Source organism: Mobula hypostoma, chromosome 2 (assembly GCF_963921235.1).
Source record: "Mobula hypostoma chromosome 2, sMobHyp1.1, whole genome shotgun sequence".
Lineage (NCBI taxonomy): Eukaryota > Metazoa > Chordata > Chondrichthyes > Myliobatiformes > Myliobatidae > Mobula > Mobula hypostoma.
Genome location: NC_086098.1, coordinates 56,884,332 through 56,902,906, shown reverse-complemented (window position 1 = coordinate 56,902,906; position 18,575 = coordinate 56,884,332). Strand labels below are relative to the sequence as shown.

General features: G+C 41.6%; 1 protein-coding gene across 3 annotated transcripts in view; it reads right to left on the bottom strand.

Moving 5' to 3' along the window:
- nbas (NBAS subunit of NRZ tethering complex) overlaps positions 1 to 18,575 on the bottom strand; it is a 322,014-nt gene that overhangs the window by 161,660 nt on the left and 141,779 nt on the right. For all 3 annotated transcript variants that reach the window (XM_063037332.1, XM_063037350.1, XM_063037341.1), the window contains one exon: positions 1,641 to 1,753. In XM_063037332.1, coding sequence (XP_062893402.1) covers positions 1,641 to 1,753 — 113 coding nt within the window. The remainder of the gene's footprint in view (positions 1 to 1,640; positions 1,754 to 18,575) is intronic.

Here is an 18,575-nt window from a genome sequence, read left to right as displayed (position 1 = left end):
ACATAAAGGCAAGTGCAGAGGTTTGAAGGTCATTTCAGTTTTCCAGTGCTCTACAGTCTCCGAGAGGCAGAGGCAGCGTGTGCAAACCTCGCAGCGGGCAGACTGCAGGACAGGGCGCAAGCCAATGTTTGGTCCATTTTGCCATTAAAGCTTCCATTGTTCACCAACTAAAGCGATGAGGATAATCGAAGCATCGGAGCGAGTGTGGAGGATGAGCACCAGCTGCCTGTCTTGTGTTTGCTTTGCTACGCTACCAGAGAGGGGGGAGCCTGCCACTGTGGAGAGTGGTGTCCAGGTTTTGTCTGCATTTTGGATGCGGACTTCGACTATAAAATCATTTATAAAGTTTTTATATTGTGTTTTCTCGCCCAATTCTCAGATTATTTTTGTGCGGGAGGAGGGATTTGGGGGCTGATGTGCCTGATCCATTTTGTTAGGTTTTTTTGTACAGGAGGAGGGATTTGGGAGTCGATATGTCGGTTTCATTTTGTTTGTTTTTTTCTGTGGGGAGGGGGATTTGGGGGTTGATCTGCCTGATCCGTTTTCAAATTTTTTGTGCGGAAGGAAGGATGTGCCAGATCCGTTATGCTCTTTTTTGCGGAGGAGGAGGGATTTGGGGGTCAATGTACCTGATCTGTTTTGTTCATTTTTTTTGTGTGGGAGGAGGGATTTGGGGGTCGATATGCCTGATCTGTTTTGCTTGGTTTTTGTGTGGAAAGACAGATTTGGGGGTTGAAGTGCCTGTTTCATTTTTGTTCTTTTTTTTTGCGAAAAGATAGGGTTTAGGGGTTGATGATTGTGCTATCTTTCTTGGCTACCGGGGAATTGAAGAATTTGAGGGTTGTATACTTTGATAATAAACTGAACTTCGAACATTTTTTAAAAAACCTTTGACTTAGTTTTGACCCTTGACCTATCAACATGTGGGACATTTAGGAGACTCTAAGACCAGCACGTGGATCAAAGAAAAATGCAGGGCTATATAGAGGGAAAGGGTTAGACTGATCTTGGGGTAGGTTAAAAGGTTGGCACAACATTGTGGGCTGAAGGGTCTGCACTGTACTGTGTTCTGTGTAATAGATCAATCTGAGACTTGCACAGATTACAACAAAATTACAACAAGTTCCTTCACAATTACCTAGAACTATTACACATGGAACAATGTAACTTAGCAAGTTCCTCATATGGATATTCCTTTGGGGCAAAGGTAGCCAAAGTGCCCAGTCAAATTTTCTGACTGATGTGAAATGGACAAGCAATGTCATGTTCCATTCTGAAAAAATAAAATATTGTTGAGTTCCATAGTACTGCAAACACCATTTGGTATTGCATTTCTATTGTTCTATCCTCCAAACTCACTGGATGTATTCTTTACACACCAACCACCTAAAAGATGACTTTCATGCATATTCCTATCTCACCCTCTACCAGCTGTGCAGTTCAGTTTTCCTCTGTCACTTCCTCCCACCATGATCTTTGCTACAACAGTTTAAAAGTTGTTCAGGGTTGAGGGTCTGAGCTTTGAAGTGTGGATTAAGCATCCAAAACAATTCCCTCAAGAGTGGGATCTTGAAAGAGTGTGTGTGTGTGTTCATATACATATATCTATAGTACCAATTACATTAAGCAAGCCTTTATACCTTGCATCGGCAAAATCTTCACACTGAATTCCTCCAGCAGACTGAGAGCACTGATGAAGTCCAACTCTTCTTGAATAACTGCAGGGCAGTCAGTGATAAGCTGTAAGCAGCATCTAATAACACAATAAGGAATGCCAGATGGTAAGTGGATCGCAACCATGCAGTCAAGATGTCAGGCTCAATTTCTTTTACTATCAGTCACCTTAATGGTGCAATTTAATTACATCTTCTCCAAGAGAATATAGTGAACTAAAAGTATGGTGTGCAAATCAATTTCGTACAGAACTACAAACTTTATTTTATTACTCCAAATGATCACTGTAACGGATTCTAACCACAAAACTAAAACTACCCTGGGGTTTGGACCATTTTATTTAACTTTCAGATTTCTAATCCAGCCATCTGTATCTGTTAATTGTAAATCAATTACACCAGTAAGATGATGGTGTGCTCGGACACAGCAGCCTCTCCGGGGGATACCAAAGGTGTTTTTGTATTTTTTTATAATTGCAAGACAATGCTGGACATTAAGAACTTCAAGTACTGCAGGTTAATGTTCTCTCTCAGGTGTTCATGTGTGCATGCGATATCTTTTGTTACTAGCGCACAAAGGAATTTAAACTAAAGGCTGTCACTCTCTTGGCACGTTAAGTACATTTCAAGATCATACACAATCACATTTCCTTTCCGGTTTCTGATATGGACTGTGTTGACAACGTAGAGATTGAGAGGATTTGTCTGCAGATTTTAGAACTGGCTTATTTATACTGTTTTTATTGAATAAATTACTCAGCTTGCACATATTGTTGTCACTGGGCAAAAAATTACACAGCACAAGATTTTCGTGCACACTGGTCAATACAAGTTAGAGGGAACATTGCTGCAGGTCTACCCCATTGGTGAGCTGCTCAATGGCAGAGGAGCTGGACTATGGACTGTGTTACTGCCGCTACAGAAAGTCAGTGCACAAAGGAAGTGTGCAGAATAATTGTCGTGGACTTTTCTCTTGCAGTCGCAAGGTCCTGTTGGATATTGGTAATGTAGAATACTGCAAGTCAATTTTCCTTGTTTATTGGTGAGACAAATGGTGGGGGAGGTGCGTGGCCATGGTTGTAGCAAGGACTAGGCCTCAAGCTGTGGGTTTGCCTGTTGCAGCAGTCCCGGAGAGAAGATGCTGGGGGTGGTGTAGAGCAATGCCCATGCTAGAGTGAGGATGGTCCCCCCCATTGGTGCTGCCCTCCAGGGTTTGCTTGGTGGAAGACAAGCTGGATTGCATGTGTGCAAGTGTACGTCCATTGGTGGGCTGCTGAGAACTGCTTGTTCTTGCTCATAATGCCCATGCACCATCAATTTACAGGTTATGTCACCCAGGGACATAGGCTATAGATTTTCTTTGTTTTTTGTGTGATTATATGTTCACTGCTATCTTATATGCGCTATATCTGCCTCGTGCTGTGTGTGACTGTTGATAACGTGCTTTGCACCTTGGCCCCAGATGAATTCTATTTCATTTGGCTGTATTCATGAGTATTCACGTATGGTTGAATAACAATTAAACTTGAACTTGAACACAAACTGGCCCTATCACATTAGGTGGCACTATCTTAAATCACTATTACCATAAATTATGCTGATTTTTAATCAACAGTCATACAAATAGCAAAATAACACACAGCAATTATAGTTTAATTTTAAATAAGTGGTAGAATTTTCTTTAAATTTATAGCCCAGAATCACAATGGTTATAGAATGAATGGAGCTCATTTGGCCCATTGATTCCACACAGACAACCAAATGCAATTCCATTCCCTGCTCTTTCCCATAACCATGCCAGTTATTTCCTTTCAGATATAACCCAGCTCTTTTCTGAATGTTACGATTGAGTCTGAAGACCCCAGCAGTCATCAGATCCTAACCACTCATCAGTTTTGTTTATTTTGCTAATTACCTTCATTCCATGTCCCCTTGTTCTCAACTCCTTCAAAGTGAAAGATATCAAATTATACTTTTCATGATTTTGAAATCACGGTTCCATCTGAGATTCTTGAAGCATCCTCTGCTCCAAAGAAAATAATCCCAGCACCTCCAGCCTATATACATGACCAGAATTCTTCATTCCTGGATAATTTTGATAAATCCCTTCGACACCTTCCTTGTAGCGTGTAATCCAGAACAGAACACAATAATACAGCTGTGGCTGAACAAATACTATTTTTAACAATTACTTTGACATTTTTTTGCGCTCTTGGTGCACTATTCCTTTTTACAGACTTAAGGTCCTATGTTATTTTTAACCTTTAGTTTTTAAATCCTGCTGTACTTCCTTCCATGCATTGTAGACCTCTATTTGTATAATCCTCTTAGCAATGTGTCCTCAAAGTTCAAGATTGAAAATGATGCATTTGATATTATTCATCGGATGTCATCTATCCAGCCCCTCCACTAGCTAGTCTTTAATTCCTTGAAGTTTATGCATTATCTTCATCATGCTTTATGTCTCTAAGTTTTGTGTTGTCTGCAGATTTTGAAGGTGTTTTCTGTATAACCATGTCCAAATCATTTATATTTATTCAGAAAAATTATGGACCCAAAACCAATCCCTAGGGAACATGTTCTAATCCATGAACATGCTTTCATTCCAGCTTCCTCTTTCCTGCTACGTGGCCAATTTTTTATCCATGCCTACATGACTTGTTTTTTCTGTGGCATTTATATCATATCAACTGAACTTCCCTCCTCTACCCTTGCTGTGAAGTTCATTAAAACGAATCAAGTTACTCAATGTGATTTGCTTTTAACTCTATGCAGTTTTCTTTAATTGATCCATATTCCTCTTTGAAACATGCTGCAACATTTGCAAATTTCCTTTCCTTGGGCCCCACTCCTAGCTCTGAAGACATCAAGACGATTTTACTCATGGCTTCTGCGATAACTTCCCTCAGCAAGCTCAGATACATCCCAAGCATTTTCTCATGTTTAGGATGCATCCATCCCATATGGATTGGATGATTCCTCTTTTAATCCCCTTGTGCCATTTCCTTATTAACATTTAGTTCACCCAGTTTCTCAGCCACATCTTTCTTTGCCTTCTGGTTGTAAGATTCTATCGCTTGTTGAATCTTGTGCTTTTTTTTATGCATTTCCTATTTATTCACCGCTGGAAGATTTTAAGAACATCTTTTATGTTTGCTGCCTCAATCAGTCCTTTTATTTTCTCATTTGTATTAACAGCTTGACATCTGTCTTTGTTGTATTTTACGATCTTTAAGGTCATCCATGAAACTCTGGTTTTAATTTTATCACCTGCCTAGTTCATGGGAATATTCCAGAGTGGCTGAAACAATTCCACTTCAAAGGCTTTCCATTGTTCAATTACAGTTTTACCTGCAGAGCTTTGTTTCCACATTATCCAGGCGAGATCTATCTTCACTTCATTGGACCGACTTGAATCAACTATTTTTTTATCTTGAAGAGGCCTCTATTCAATTCCATATCAATCGATATTAGACTGCTTTCCTAGATTCTTTCTTAAATTGTATTTTCAGTACTTGATCTGCCACATTTCCCAGAACTAAAGCCAGTAATACCACCTTTCTACAAGGACTAGGAAGATAAACATTAAGATCTATGAAGACAGGAGTTTTTGTTTTAATTTCATGATTCTTGTTCCTCAAATTGAGCAGAAAGAATTAATAAGTTTTCATGAGTTCAGCCTCAAACTGATGCAGTTTCATTTCGACACTTTACGGTAGGCTTGTTATTAAAATCAGTCAGTCAGTATCAGTTAACAGTGGACCAATTTGTAATTTAACCATTAACTTGCCAAATTATGTGTTCCTTGACAATACATTATATACATCGTGAATTAAAGCAAAAATTGGTGATTTAATTGAACTGCTCCTTTTGAATTCTGTTAATGTCAGAGGGACGTTTTAAGTTTTCATTATTGCAATATTCCATTTGGTTGCCATCTAAAATAAAGCTCCTTATCAGTGCTTTATTTTAAACAGACAAATACAATAATATAACAACAACAGTTTGCATTATACAGCGCTTTTAACATACCAAAACATCACAGGACATTTTTCAGTTTTTGCAAGTAAAGTTTGATATTAAAACCACACAAGATATATTATTATGTCTGCTACCCTCAGCAGGCTGAGGGTAGCAGACACCAACAGAATCAACAAACTCATTTGTAAGGCCAGTGATGTTGTGGGGATAGAACTGGACTCTCTGACAGTGGTATCTGAAAAGAGGATGCTGTCCAAGTTGCATGCCATCTTGGACAATGTCTCCCATCCACTACATAATGTATTGGTTGGGCACAGGACTACATTCAGCCAGAGACTCATTCCACCGAGATGGAACACAGAGCGTCATAGGAAGTCATTCCTGCCTGTGGCCATCAAACTTTACAACTCCTCCCTTGGAGGGTCAGACACCCTGAGCCAATAGGCTGGTCCTGGACTTATTTCCTGGCATAATTTACATATTACTATTTAACTATTTATAGTTTTATTACTATTTAATTATTTATGGTGCAACTGTCGAAAACCAATTTCCCCCGGGATCAATAAAGTATGACTATAACTATGACTATTGAATAAAAGCTTATTAAAATGATATGTTATTCATTATATGTTATAGAATTCAGGGGTTGAGGGAAGGAATTTCTGACATGAAGTCTAGACATTTAAAGGCACAGACCTTATTAATAAAGCATGAAAATTAAGTATGCTTTAGGTCAGAGTTGGAGATGCACAAATTTAGTAAATTCAATAATGTGAAGGTACATGGTGGAAGGCAAGCCAGGGGAACATTGGGAAACAGTTGAGTCTGAAGGTAAGAATGCAATGAAGAAGGTTCTCTGCACCAATTGAAATGAAGCAGTGACAGAGATTGGATTTTAGTAGAGTGAACATATGGGCTGATGTCAGTTTATGGATGAACACGATGCCGAAGTAACAAAAGTAATTTCTATAATAAAATGTTTTACAAGAAAAATTAAGTTTTGTCTAGCTCACTGCATTGAGGAACAAATAATTTTGTAAAAGCCTTGATCTTGTTATTGTGTTTCATTTTCCATTGATTCAACAGTTATGTAGTTATCTGTTGAAAATATCATCAAGTATATTATGCAGCACAAGCCATTTATTTAGTTCAATCATTTATGATTCATTCAAGTCTTCTCCCTTTCTTGCCTAACTATCAGCAAAAGTCTTTATTCCCACACATTCAGGCGTTTACCCAGATTCTCCATCAATGAAACAATGAAATCTATTTACCCTAGGAACAGCTTTTATAACAAGTCCCTCAATCTCAAAGCTTAATGGATAAAAGCGTTTCTTCTGAATTTCCTCTTTGATGTACTAGTCCATTGAAAGTAAAATAGAAGAATTTTTTGCCTGAAATCCGATTCCATAACTAAGCTTTCAGATTTCTAGTTTTTTTTAATTAGGTGATTCTCTACATAAATAATTTACTTCATTGCCCAGCTGTTCAGATTGTATTTTTTTTCAAAGTGTTCTTAAAGACTTCCATATGCATTATTTAATTGATATGCAAATTTTTTTCAGGGTTGGATTAACATCTGCATCACTTCTGTGGGCCATGCTTTTCAAATATATATGTTTTTATTCGTATTCATGAAGGCAAATGCAAGTATTTCTTAACAGCCACGCCTTTGTTTAGATTGCTGACATACAAGAAGACACTAGTTAAGGCTTCCTTATTTAAAACATTCGCAATTATGGCTGCTATTTTTGTTCAGTTGATTACACAATTTGCTTTTTTTTAAGATCTTTTCAGTTCTGGAGATTCAATTATGGCGGGGTTTTGATTCAGCTATTACCTCATCAACAATTACATATTAGTTTGCTTTATAAGTGAATTTTAGTTGCCCTAAAATGCTAATTTGTATAACTCCTTCAAGGTCAAATGATTTTGATTGGTACCAATATACCCAATATATTACAAGACAATTTGGGATCCAAGCATGGTTCAGGCTCAAACACGAGGAAATCTGCAGATGCTGGAAATTCAAGCAAAACACATAAAAATTGCTGGTGAATGCAGGAGCCAGACAGCATCTCTAGGAAGAGGTACAGTCGACGTTTCGGGCCGAGACCCTTCGTCAGGACTAACTGAAAGAAGAGACAGTAAGAGATTTGAAAGTGGGAGGGGGAGATCCGAAATGATAGGAGAAGACAGGAAGGGGAGGGATGGAGCCAAGAGCTGGAAAGTTGATTGACAAAAGGGATACGAGGCTGGAGAAGGGAGGGGATCATGGGATGGGAGGCCTAGGGAGAAAGAAAGGGGGAGGGGAGGCCAGAGGTTGGGCAAGCAGTTATGGTGAGAGGGATGGAGGGAGAAAGAGAGGGGGGAGAGAGGGGAGGAGGGGGGAGAGAGGGGAGGAGGGGGGAGAGAGGGGAGGGGGGAGAGAGGGGGAGGGGGAGAGGAGGGGGGAGAGAGGGGGAGAGGGGAGAGGGGGGAGAGGGGGGAGGGGGGAGGGGGAGAGGGGAAAGGGGGGAGAGGGGAAAGGGGGAGAGGGGAGGGGGGAGAGGGGAAGGGGGAGAGGGGAGGGGGGAGAGGGGGAGGGGGAGAGGGAGGAGGGGAGGGGGAGAGGGAGAGAGGGGGAGAGGGGGGAGAGGGGGGAGGGGGAGGGGGAGGGGGAGGGGGAGGGGGGAGAGGGGGAGAGGGGGAGAGGGGGAGGGGGGAGGGGGAGAGGGGGAGAGGGGGAGGGGGGGAGGGGGAGGGGGAGGGGGAGGGGGAGGGGGAGGGGGGAGGGGGAGGGGAGGGGGAGAGGGGGAGGGGGAGGGGGAGGGGGAGGGGGAGGGGGGAGGGGGAGGGGGAAAGGGGGAGGGGGAGGGGGAAAGGGGGGAGGGGGAGGGGGAGAGGGGGGAGTGGGAGAGGCGGGGAAAGAGATGGATAAATAAATAATTAACGGATTGGGTATGAAGGGGAGGTAGGGCATTAACAGAAGTTAGAGAAGTCAATGTTCATGCCATCAAGTTGGAGGCTACCCAAACGGAATATAAGGTGTTGTTCCTCCAACCTGAGTGTGGGTTTATTTTGACAGTAGAGGAGGCTGTGGATAGACATATCAGAATGGGAATGGGACGTGGAATTAAAATGTGTGGCCACTGGGAGATCCTGCTTTCTCTGGCGGGCAGAGCGTAGGTGTTCAGCGAAACGATCTCCCAGCTTGGGTCAGGTCTCGCCAATATATAGAAGGCCGCATCGGGAGCACCAGATTCAGTATATCACCCCAGCCGACTCACTTGGCTTTGTGGAACAATACATGTTCCAAGCCTATACTGGTATCTGTCCCCCACTTTTCCTTCGCTACATCGATGACTGCATTGGCGCTGCTTCCTGCATGCATGCTGAGCTAGTTGACTTCATTAACTTTGCCTCCAACTTTCACCCTGCCCTCAAGTTTACCTGGTCCTTTTTTTTGTATTAATATCTTCTGTAATTTTATTATATTCTAACAGTGTATTAGTGTCTATATGGCTTACCTTTTTGTATACTTATTTAATAAAAAGATTTTTAAAAAAGTTTACCTGGTCCATTTCCGACACCTCCCTCCCCTTTCTTGATCTTTCTGTCTCCACCTCTGGAGACAGCTTATCTACTAATGTCTACTATAAGCCTACAAACTCTCACAGCTACCTGGACTATTCCTCTTGCAAAAATGCCATCCCCTTCTCGCAATTCCTCCGTCTCCGCCGCATCTGCTCTAAGGATGAGGCTTTTCATTCCAGGACGAAGGAGATGTCTTCCTTTTTTAAAGAAAGGGGCTTTCCTTCCTCCACCATCAACTCTGCTCTCAAATGCATCTCCCCCATTTCACGAACATCTGCTCTCACCCCATCCTCCCACCACCCCACTAGGAATAGGGTTCCCCTTGTCCTCACCTACCACCCCACCAGCCTCCAGGTCCAACATATTATTCTCCGTAACTTCCTCCACCTCCAACGGGGTCCCACCACTAAGCACATCTTTCCCTCCCCCCCCCATTTCTGCTTTCCGCAGGGATCGTTCCCTATGCGATTCCCTTGTCCATTCGTCCCCCCCATCCCTTCCCTTCACATCGATCTCCCTCCCGGCACTTATCCTTGTAAGCAGAACAAGTGCTACACATGGCCTTACACTTCCTCCCTCACTACCATTCAAGACCCCAGACAGTCCTTCCAGGTGAGGCGACACTTCACCTGTGAGTCGGCTGGGGTGATATACTGTGCCTGGTGCTCCCGATGCGGCCTTCTATTTATTGGCGAGACCCGACACAGACTGGGAGATCGTTTTGCTGAACACCTACACTCTGTCTGCCAGAGAAAGCAGGATCTCCCAGTGGCCACACATTTTAATTCCACGTCTCATTCCCATTCTGCAATGTCTATCCACGGCCTCCTCTACTGTCAAGATGAAGCCACACTCAGGTTGGAGGAACAACACCTTATATTCCGTCTGGGTAGCCTCCAACCAGATGGCATGAACATTGACTTCTCTAACTTCCGTTAGTGCCCCACCTCCCCTTCATACCCCATTCTTTATTCATTCATACTTCATTTTTTTTCTTCTCTCTCTCACTGTAACTCCCTGCCCATCCTCTGGGCTCCCCTCCCCTTTTCTTTCTCCCTAGGCCTTTCGTCCCATGATCCTTTCCCTCGTCGTATCCCTTCTGCCAATCAACTTTCCAGCTCTTAGATCCAGCACTCCCCTTCCTGTCTTCTCCTATCATTTCAGACCTCTCCCTCCCCCTCCCACTTTCAAATCTCTTACTATCTCTTCTATCAGTTAGCCCCGACGAAGGGTCCTGGCCCGAAACGTCGACTGTACCTCTTCCTATAGATGCTGCCTGGCCTGCTGTGTTCACCAGCACTTTTTGTTAGGATGGTTCAGTCTGGCTGATTCTCCCCTCAACATCTCCTCACCTCACTATTTCTTGGCTGCTTAGCATCTTCAGGGCATATTGATGTTTGCTGATTGACTACTCTGCTTTTGAAGTAAGATGTTGGATACTCCCTCAGCTTACACAGAAAAAAACATGCAACAGCTTCCAGGTCTTGTGGACATGTCAGAAACTCTGCTCTCTGTTATGCATTACATCCTTATTCCATTGTTACTTAATATACCTATAGCATAATTCAGCCAACACATTACTCTCATAACATTGTAAACTCTGATTCATTGTCATGGAAAGTGGAGAGCCCAGCTCTGATATGTGATGCAGAATGAAGAGTATATGCTTCATCAATACAATTTTTTGAAAATGCATCTTTTTTTCACCTGAGCATTTCTAATTTATGTCTGTTTAAAGTTCTTGTTATTTTTTAAGTGAAGAATCCAGATGAGCAGACAAATTTGCTTTTATTACTTTTTAGAAAAGATATAATATTGTTTGGCCAAATTCAAGATGAAAATGGTGGACACAGATAGATTATTGAATCAGTGATGAAAAGCATACTTGCAAGATACTTATAAATAGCTTTCTCCAGTAATGTAAAGTAAAATACAAAGATTTTTTATGGTGCTTTTCCCATCCCTTTGAGCAAGGGAGGACTTTTGAAGTATGGTTATAATTGTCTTATATCTAGAGATGCAGCTATTTTATGTGTGGTAAACTTCATTAAGCCTCTGTTTTAGATCATTCAATGGGGCTCTGCCATTTTTGTGCAAGTCCTGCCCTAGTTTAACCACCCAAAGTGCACCACTTTGCACTTGTCTGAGTTAAATTCCATCTACCATTCCTTTGCCCACTATCACAATTGATTTACATCCATTTGTAACCTTAGACAATTTTCGTCACTACCCTCATGACCAATTTGCTCGTTATGCTATCTACATTGTCATCCAAATTCCTAATAATGCACGACAAATAACAGGTGCCCAAGTACTGACTCCTACAGTACACCATAAGTCACTATCCAACTGGCTAGCTCACCCTGGATCTTATGTAATTGTAACTTCTTGACCATGCAGTCTACCATGCAGTACTTTGTCAAAAGCCCTAGCCTTGTCTGTTATCTTTTCAAAAAGAAAAACTAATAAAATTCGTCAGACATGATTTTTCACACAAAGCCAAGATAACTGCACTTATTCAGTCCTTGCCTTTCCAAACTCAGATAGGTCTCAGCTCTCAGAATCTTATTCTTGACTCTACCAGGAGTAATATGGCCCTGAACTCTTTCTAACTTTTCAAAACTTCCCACTTGCTGCACATCTATACTTGCTAACAGCCTCGCCCAATCAACCTTTACAAGTTGTTGTCTAATGCTACCAAAATTAAATTTTCCCCAATGTAGGCCTTAATTTGTGTACCAGTCCTCTTTTCCAATACCTAATGTGAAACAAATAGCTTTATGATCACTGGCCCCAAAATGCTCTCTCACCAGTACTTCAGCAACTTGTCTTGCCTCATTTCCAGAAGCTTAAGTGCTGACTTCTCTCTCATCGGGCCATCTGAATACTGCTTGGCAAAACCTTTGATACACTTAATGCATTCTACCATATCCAATCCCTTAGCATTATGTCTGTTCTGGTCAATACTAGTGAAGTTAAAATCATTGAATTGTATTACCCTATTAACCCTTCTGCTAGCTTCTTACATATTAGCTCCTCAAATTTCTGTTAACTATTGGGGGAGAGGGACGATAGTACAGTCCCAAAGAAATCCTCCCCCCAATTCTAGGTTCTACCCATACAGCCTAAACACGAAAGTTCTCCACGAATATCCTCTCCAAGTCCTACCACATGTTCTCTCTGATCAGAAAACAGAATGCAGCACCCAGCCCCCACCTCCTTTTATCTCCATAGATACCTAGATCCAACAGATACCTATTGAATCTGTATCCCAGAACACTAGGCTACTGATCCTGTCCACGTTCAAATCATGTTTCTGTAAAAGACATAATATCACAATTTCACATGCCTATCCATGCCTTGAGCTCACCTTTTTTACCTGTCAGGCCTCTTTCATTAAAATGCAAGAAACGCTACACTACCTTGGGACACCACGGTAGCTCAGTGCTTCGCACAATACTACTGCAGCTTGGGGCATCAGAATTTGGAGTTCAATTCTGACATTATCTGCAAGGAGTCTGTATATCTTTTCCATGGAATGTGTGGGGGTTTTTTTCCAGGTGCTCCGGTTTCCTCACACAGTCCAAAGAGATGCAACTTAGAAGGTTAATTGGTCATTGTAAATTGTCCTGTGATTAGGCTAGGGTTAAATTGGGGGTTGCTGGGTGGCATGGCTCATAGGACCGGAAAGGGCCTGTTCCATGCTGTATCTCAAAAAATAAAAAAATAAATTATTTAACCTAAAAGACCTTTATCACTGCTTGTACTGCTCATGCCTGTTCTGCTGATTGGACTTGCTTGCTTTAGTTTCTGTATTTGCCTTAACTTTCTCTTCTGCCACACCACCACCCCTCAGCCACACAAGTTTAAAACATCCTAAGTCGCTCTAGCAAATCTCCTTGCCAGGATATTGGACCCTCCAGTTCAGGTGCAATGACATTGATATGATATTGCACAGCAATAATCTACCAGGCATAATGCAGAGATAATATTCGACTATTTTATCTTTACAGCAAGTTGAGAGGAAGCAAGTTGAAAAGGAAAAAGGATCCATTGCAATTTTTAACAAGAAATTGTTGCATCAAGGCAGCTATAAAATAGGCATATAAGCCTTCATCAATGAAATAATGAGATAGAGGATGCAACTTCCAACAAAATCTCTTTACCATTATTCACTTCAATACCTATGGCTCAAGCATTAAGAAAATAAATATACAGAGAAGACTTTTACTGCAAAGTTTAAATAGTGGACTTCATGACAAGCAAAAGGGCTTGCAGAAAACACTGCACCATGCAAAAATATATATAATTTCATTGGAAGTATTAATATAGTGAGCAGTATAGTGTCATGGTGGGAGGCTCAGTGGTACAACTGATAGAGCTGCTGCTTCACAACCCTATTGACCAGGGTTTAATTCTCACCTCCAATGGTAATGCGTTGAGTTTACTTGTTCTTCCTACCAAGGTTTTAACCAGTTTCATCAGTAAATATTTTATGATTTAATGACAATTAAACTAATCGCTTACAAGATTTTAACTTCACGTAATTCTTGCCTCTCTGTACTCAAACATGTAATGAAGACAAAAATATTAAAATATCATGTTTGTATTTCACACCCTCAATGTTAAAAATAAATTACAGATCTGATATTCGTTTTTGAAAAACCACTATTAATCAACTGATCATAAATGGGGAAAGACATAAGACCATAAGACATAGGAGCAGAATTAAGGCATCTGGCCCACTGAGACTGGTCCACCATAAAATCATGGCTGATCCTGTTTTTTCTCCTCCTCAACCCCAGTTCCCAGCCTTCTCCCCGTAACCTTTGATGCCAAGTCCAATCAAGAACCTATCAATCTTTGCCTTAAATATACCCAATGACTTGGTCACTACAGCTGCATGTAGCAACAAATTCCACAAATTCACCACCCCTTGGCTAAAGAAATTTCTCCACAACTCCCTTTTGAAAGGGCGCCCCTTTATCCTGAGGCTGTGTCCTCTTGTCCTAGATTCTCCCACCATGGGAAACATCCTTTCCACATCTACTCTGTCTAGGCCTTTCAACGTTCAAAAGGTTTCAATGAGACCCCCACTCATCCTTCTGAATTTCAGCGAGTACAGACTAAGAGCCATCAAACATTCCTTGTATGATAACCCCTTCATTCCTGGAAACATCCTTGTGAACCTACTCTGGACGCTCTCCAATGCCAGCATATCTTTTCTAAGATGAGGGGCCCAAAACTGTTTCCAATACTCAAGGTGAGGCCAACATTGTATTTCATTTGCCACTTTCTTGTCCATTCTCCTAATCTCTCTAAGTCTTTCTGCATCCTACCTGTTTTCTCAACCCTACCTGCCCCTCCACCAATCTTCATATCATCTGCAAACTTGGCAACAAAGCCACCTATTGCATCATCTACAGTAAATCATTTATATAAAGCATAAAAAGAAATGGTCCCAACTTTGACCCCTATGGAACACCACTATTCACTGGCAGCCAACTAGAAAAGGATCCTTTTATTCCCACTCGCTGCCTCCTACCAATGCTCACTGCCAATGCTCTAACCATGTTAGTAACTTTACTGTAATACCAATGGTTCTTAACTTGGTAAGCAGCCTCATGTGTGGCACCTTGTCAAAAGCCTTCTGAAAGTCCAAATATACAACATCCACTGCATCCCCTTTATCTATCCTACTTGAAATCTCCTCAATGTATTCCAACATGTTCGTCAGGCAGGATTTTTTCTGAAGGAAACCATGCTGACTTTGTACTATCTTGTCCTGTGTCACAAAGTACTCCATCACCTCATTCTTAACAATTGACTCTAACATCTTCCAAACCACTGAGGTCAGGCTAACTGGTCTATAATTTTCTTTCTGCTGCCTTTCTCCTTTCTTAAAGAGTGGGGTGACATTTGCAATTTTCCAGTCCTCTGGCACAATGCCAGAGTCCAAAGATTTTTTTGAAAGGTCATTTCTTATGCCACCACAATCTCTAATGCTACCTCTTTCAGAACCCTAGGGTACAGTTTGTCTGATCTAGGTGACGTATGTACCTTCAGGTCTTTCAGCTTTTTGAGCACATTTTCAACCTCTCACTGCTACGGGCAGAAGTTCCCACTTGCTTCAAAAAGGCAACAATCATACCAGTACCCAAGAAGAATAATGTGAGCTGCCTTAATGACTATCACTCAGTAGCACTCACGGTGACATGATGAAATGCTTTGAAAGCTTGGTCATGACTAGACTGAACTCCTGCCTCAGCAAGGACCTGGACCCACTGCAGTTTGCCAATCGCCACAACAGGTCTACAGCAGATGCAATCTCAATGGCTCTCCACACGGCTTTAGACCACCTGGACAACACAAACACCCATGTCAGGATGCTGTTCATCGACTATAGCTCAGCATTTAATACCATCATTCCCACAATCCTGATGGAGAAATTGCAGAACCTGGGCCTCTGTACCTCCCTCCGCAATTGGATCCTCGACTTCCTAACCAGAAGACCAGTATCTGTGCAGATTGGTGATAACATATTCTTCTCATTCACTATCAAAACCGGCACACCTCAGGGGTGTGTGCATAGCCCACTGCTCTACTCTCTATATACACATGACTGTGTGGCTAGGCATGGCTCAAATACCATCTATAAATTTGTTGATGATACAACCATTGTTGGTAGAATCTCAGGTGGAGGTAAGAGGGTGTGCAGGAGTGAGATATGTCAACTAGTGGAGTGGTGCTGCAGCAACAACCTGGCACTCAACATCAGTAAGACGAAAGAGCTGATTGTGGACTTCAGGAAGGGTAAGACGAAAGAACACATACCAATCCTCATAGAGGGATCAGAAGTGGAGAATGTGGACAGCTTCAAGTTCCTGGGTGTCAAGATCTCTGACGATCTAACCAGGTCCCAGCATATAATCTAGTTATAAAGAAGGCAAGACAGTGACTATACTTCATTAGGAGTTTGAAGAGATTTGGTGTGTCAACAAATAAACTCAAAAACTTCTATAGATGTACTGTGGAGAGCATTCTGATGGGTTGCATCACTGTCTGGTATGGTGGGGGGGGGGGGGACTACTGCACAGGACGGAAAGAAGCTGCAGAAGGTTGTAAATCCAGTCAGCTCCATCTTGGGTACTACCCTACAAAGTACCCAGGACATCTTTAGGGAGTGGTGTCTCAGAAAGGCAGCGTCCATTATTAAGGACCTCCAGCACCCAGGACATGCCCTTTTCTCACTGTTACCATCAGGTAGGAGGTACAGAAGCCTGAAGGCACACACTCAGCGATTCAGGATTCCCTTCTGCCATCCGATTCCTAAATGGACATTGAACCCTTGGACACTACCCCACTTTTTTAATATACAGTATTTCTGTTGTTGCACTTTTTTTTAATCTATTCAATATATGTATACTATAATCAATTACTTATTTTTTATTATTATTTTATTATTGTTATTCTGCTAGATTATGAATTGAACCAGCATTGAACTGCTGCTACTAAGTTAACAAATTTCACGTCACATGCCAGTGATAATAAACCTGATTCTGATTCTGACATTCTCTCGTTATAGTAACTCACCCACTTCTCTTCCTTCACACACTACGTCATCAGGCATACTGCTAGTATCTTCCACAGTGAAGACTGATGCAAAATAGTCATTTAGTTCATCAGCCATCACCTTGTCCCCCGTTATTATTTCTCCTGCCTCATTTTCTAGCAGTCCTATATCCACTCCCTTTTCTCTTCTATCTTTAACATACTTGAAAAAAACTTTTGCTATCCACTTTGATATTATTTGCTAGCTTGCTTTCATATTTCATCTTTTCCCTTCTACAGAGAGCATCTAAAAAAATCATTAGGTTTTTAAAAACTTCCCAGTCCTCTATCTTACCACTAATTTTTGCTTTGTTATATGCCCTTTCTTTTGCTTTTACAATAGCTTTGACTTCCCTTGTCAGCCACGGTTGTACTATTTTACCATTTGAGTATTTCTTCATTTTTGGAATACACGTCCTGCACCTTCCTCATTTTCCCTAGAAACACACGCCATTGCTACTCTGCTGACATCCTTACCAGCAGCTCCTTCCAATTTACTTTGGCCAACTCCTCTCTCATACCACTGTAATTTCCTTTACTCCACTGAAATACTGCTACATCAGACTTATCAAATTTCAAGTTGAATATAATCATAGTGTGATCACTTGTTCCTAAGGGTTCTTTTACCTTAAGCTCCCTAATCGCCTCTGGTTCATTACATAACACCCAATCCAGTATAGCTGATCCCCTCGTAGGCTCAATGACAAACTGCTTTAAAAATCTACCTCTTAGGCATTCAACAAACTCACTTTCTTGAGATCCATTACCAACCTGATTTTCCCCAATTGACCTGGATGTTAAAATCTCCCATGACTACCATAACACTGCCCTTTTGACTCGCCTTTTCTATTTCCTGTTGTAACCTATGGTCCACCTCCCAGCCGCTGTTGGGAGGCCTGTATATAACTGCCATCAACATCCTTTTACCCTTGCAGTTTCTTAACTCAACGCACAAAGATTCAACATCTTCCGATCCTATGCCACATCTTTCTACTGATTTGATACCATTCTTTACCAGTACAGCCACACCACCCCCTCTGCCTATCTTCCTATCCCTCCGATATAACGTGTAACCTTGGACATTCAGCTCCCTACTACAATTACCCTTCAGCCATGATTCAGTGATGGCCACAACATCATGCCTGGCAATCTGTAATAGTGCAACAAGTTCATCCACCTATTTCTTATACTACGCGCATTTAGATATGACACCTTGAGCATCATATTTGCTAAAAGAGGGAGAAACAGGAAAGGATGCAAGGAAAGGCTGACAAGATTAACTCCTTTTATTATAATGCAAGGAACCTCAAAAATAAAACAGATTAGCCAAGACTGTGGATCATTACATAGGATTATGATATAGTTGCAATTATCGAAACATAATTATCACATGCTGGTGATAATAAACATGATTCTGATTCTGAAGAAGGGCAGGACTGACAACTCAATGCTCCAGGGTATAGACATATGACATCAAAAGGTGACGGTGCAAAATATGAGGGGATGTGGCAATACTGATCAGGGAGAACAAAGAGCAATATTTATGAAAGGTGCCTGGAATGTTTCAGCCAATGAGGTTTTGTGGGCAGAATTTAGGAATAAGAAATGGGTGTTCATATTGGTGGGATAATACTATAGCCTCCAAATAGTCAGTGGGAGTTATAAGACAGATAGTGTTGGATTCTGAGGTTTTAATCCAAGAATGTTTTTTAAAAGTGAGGAAAGAGACACAGA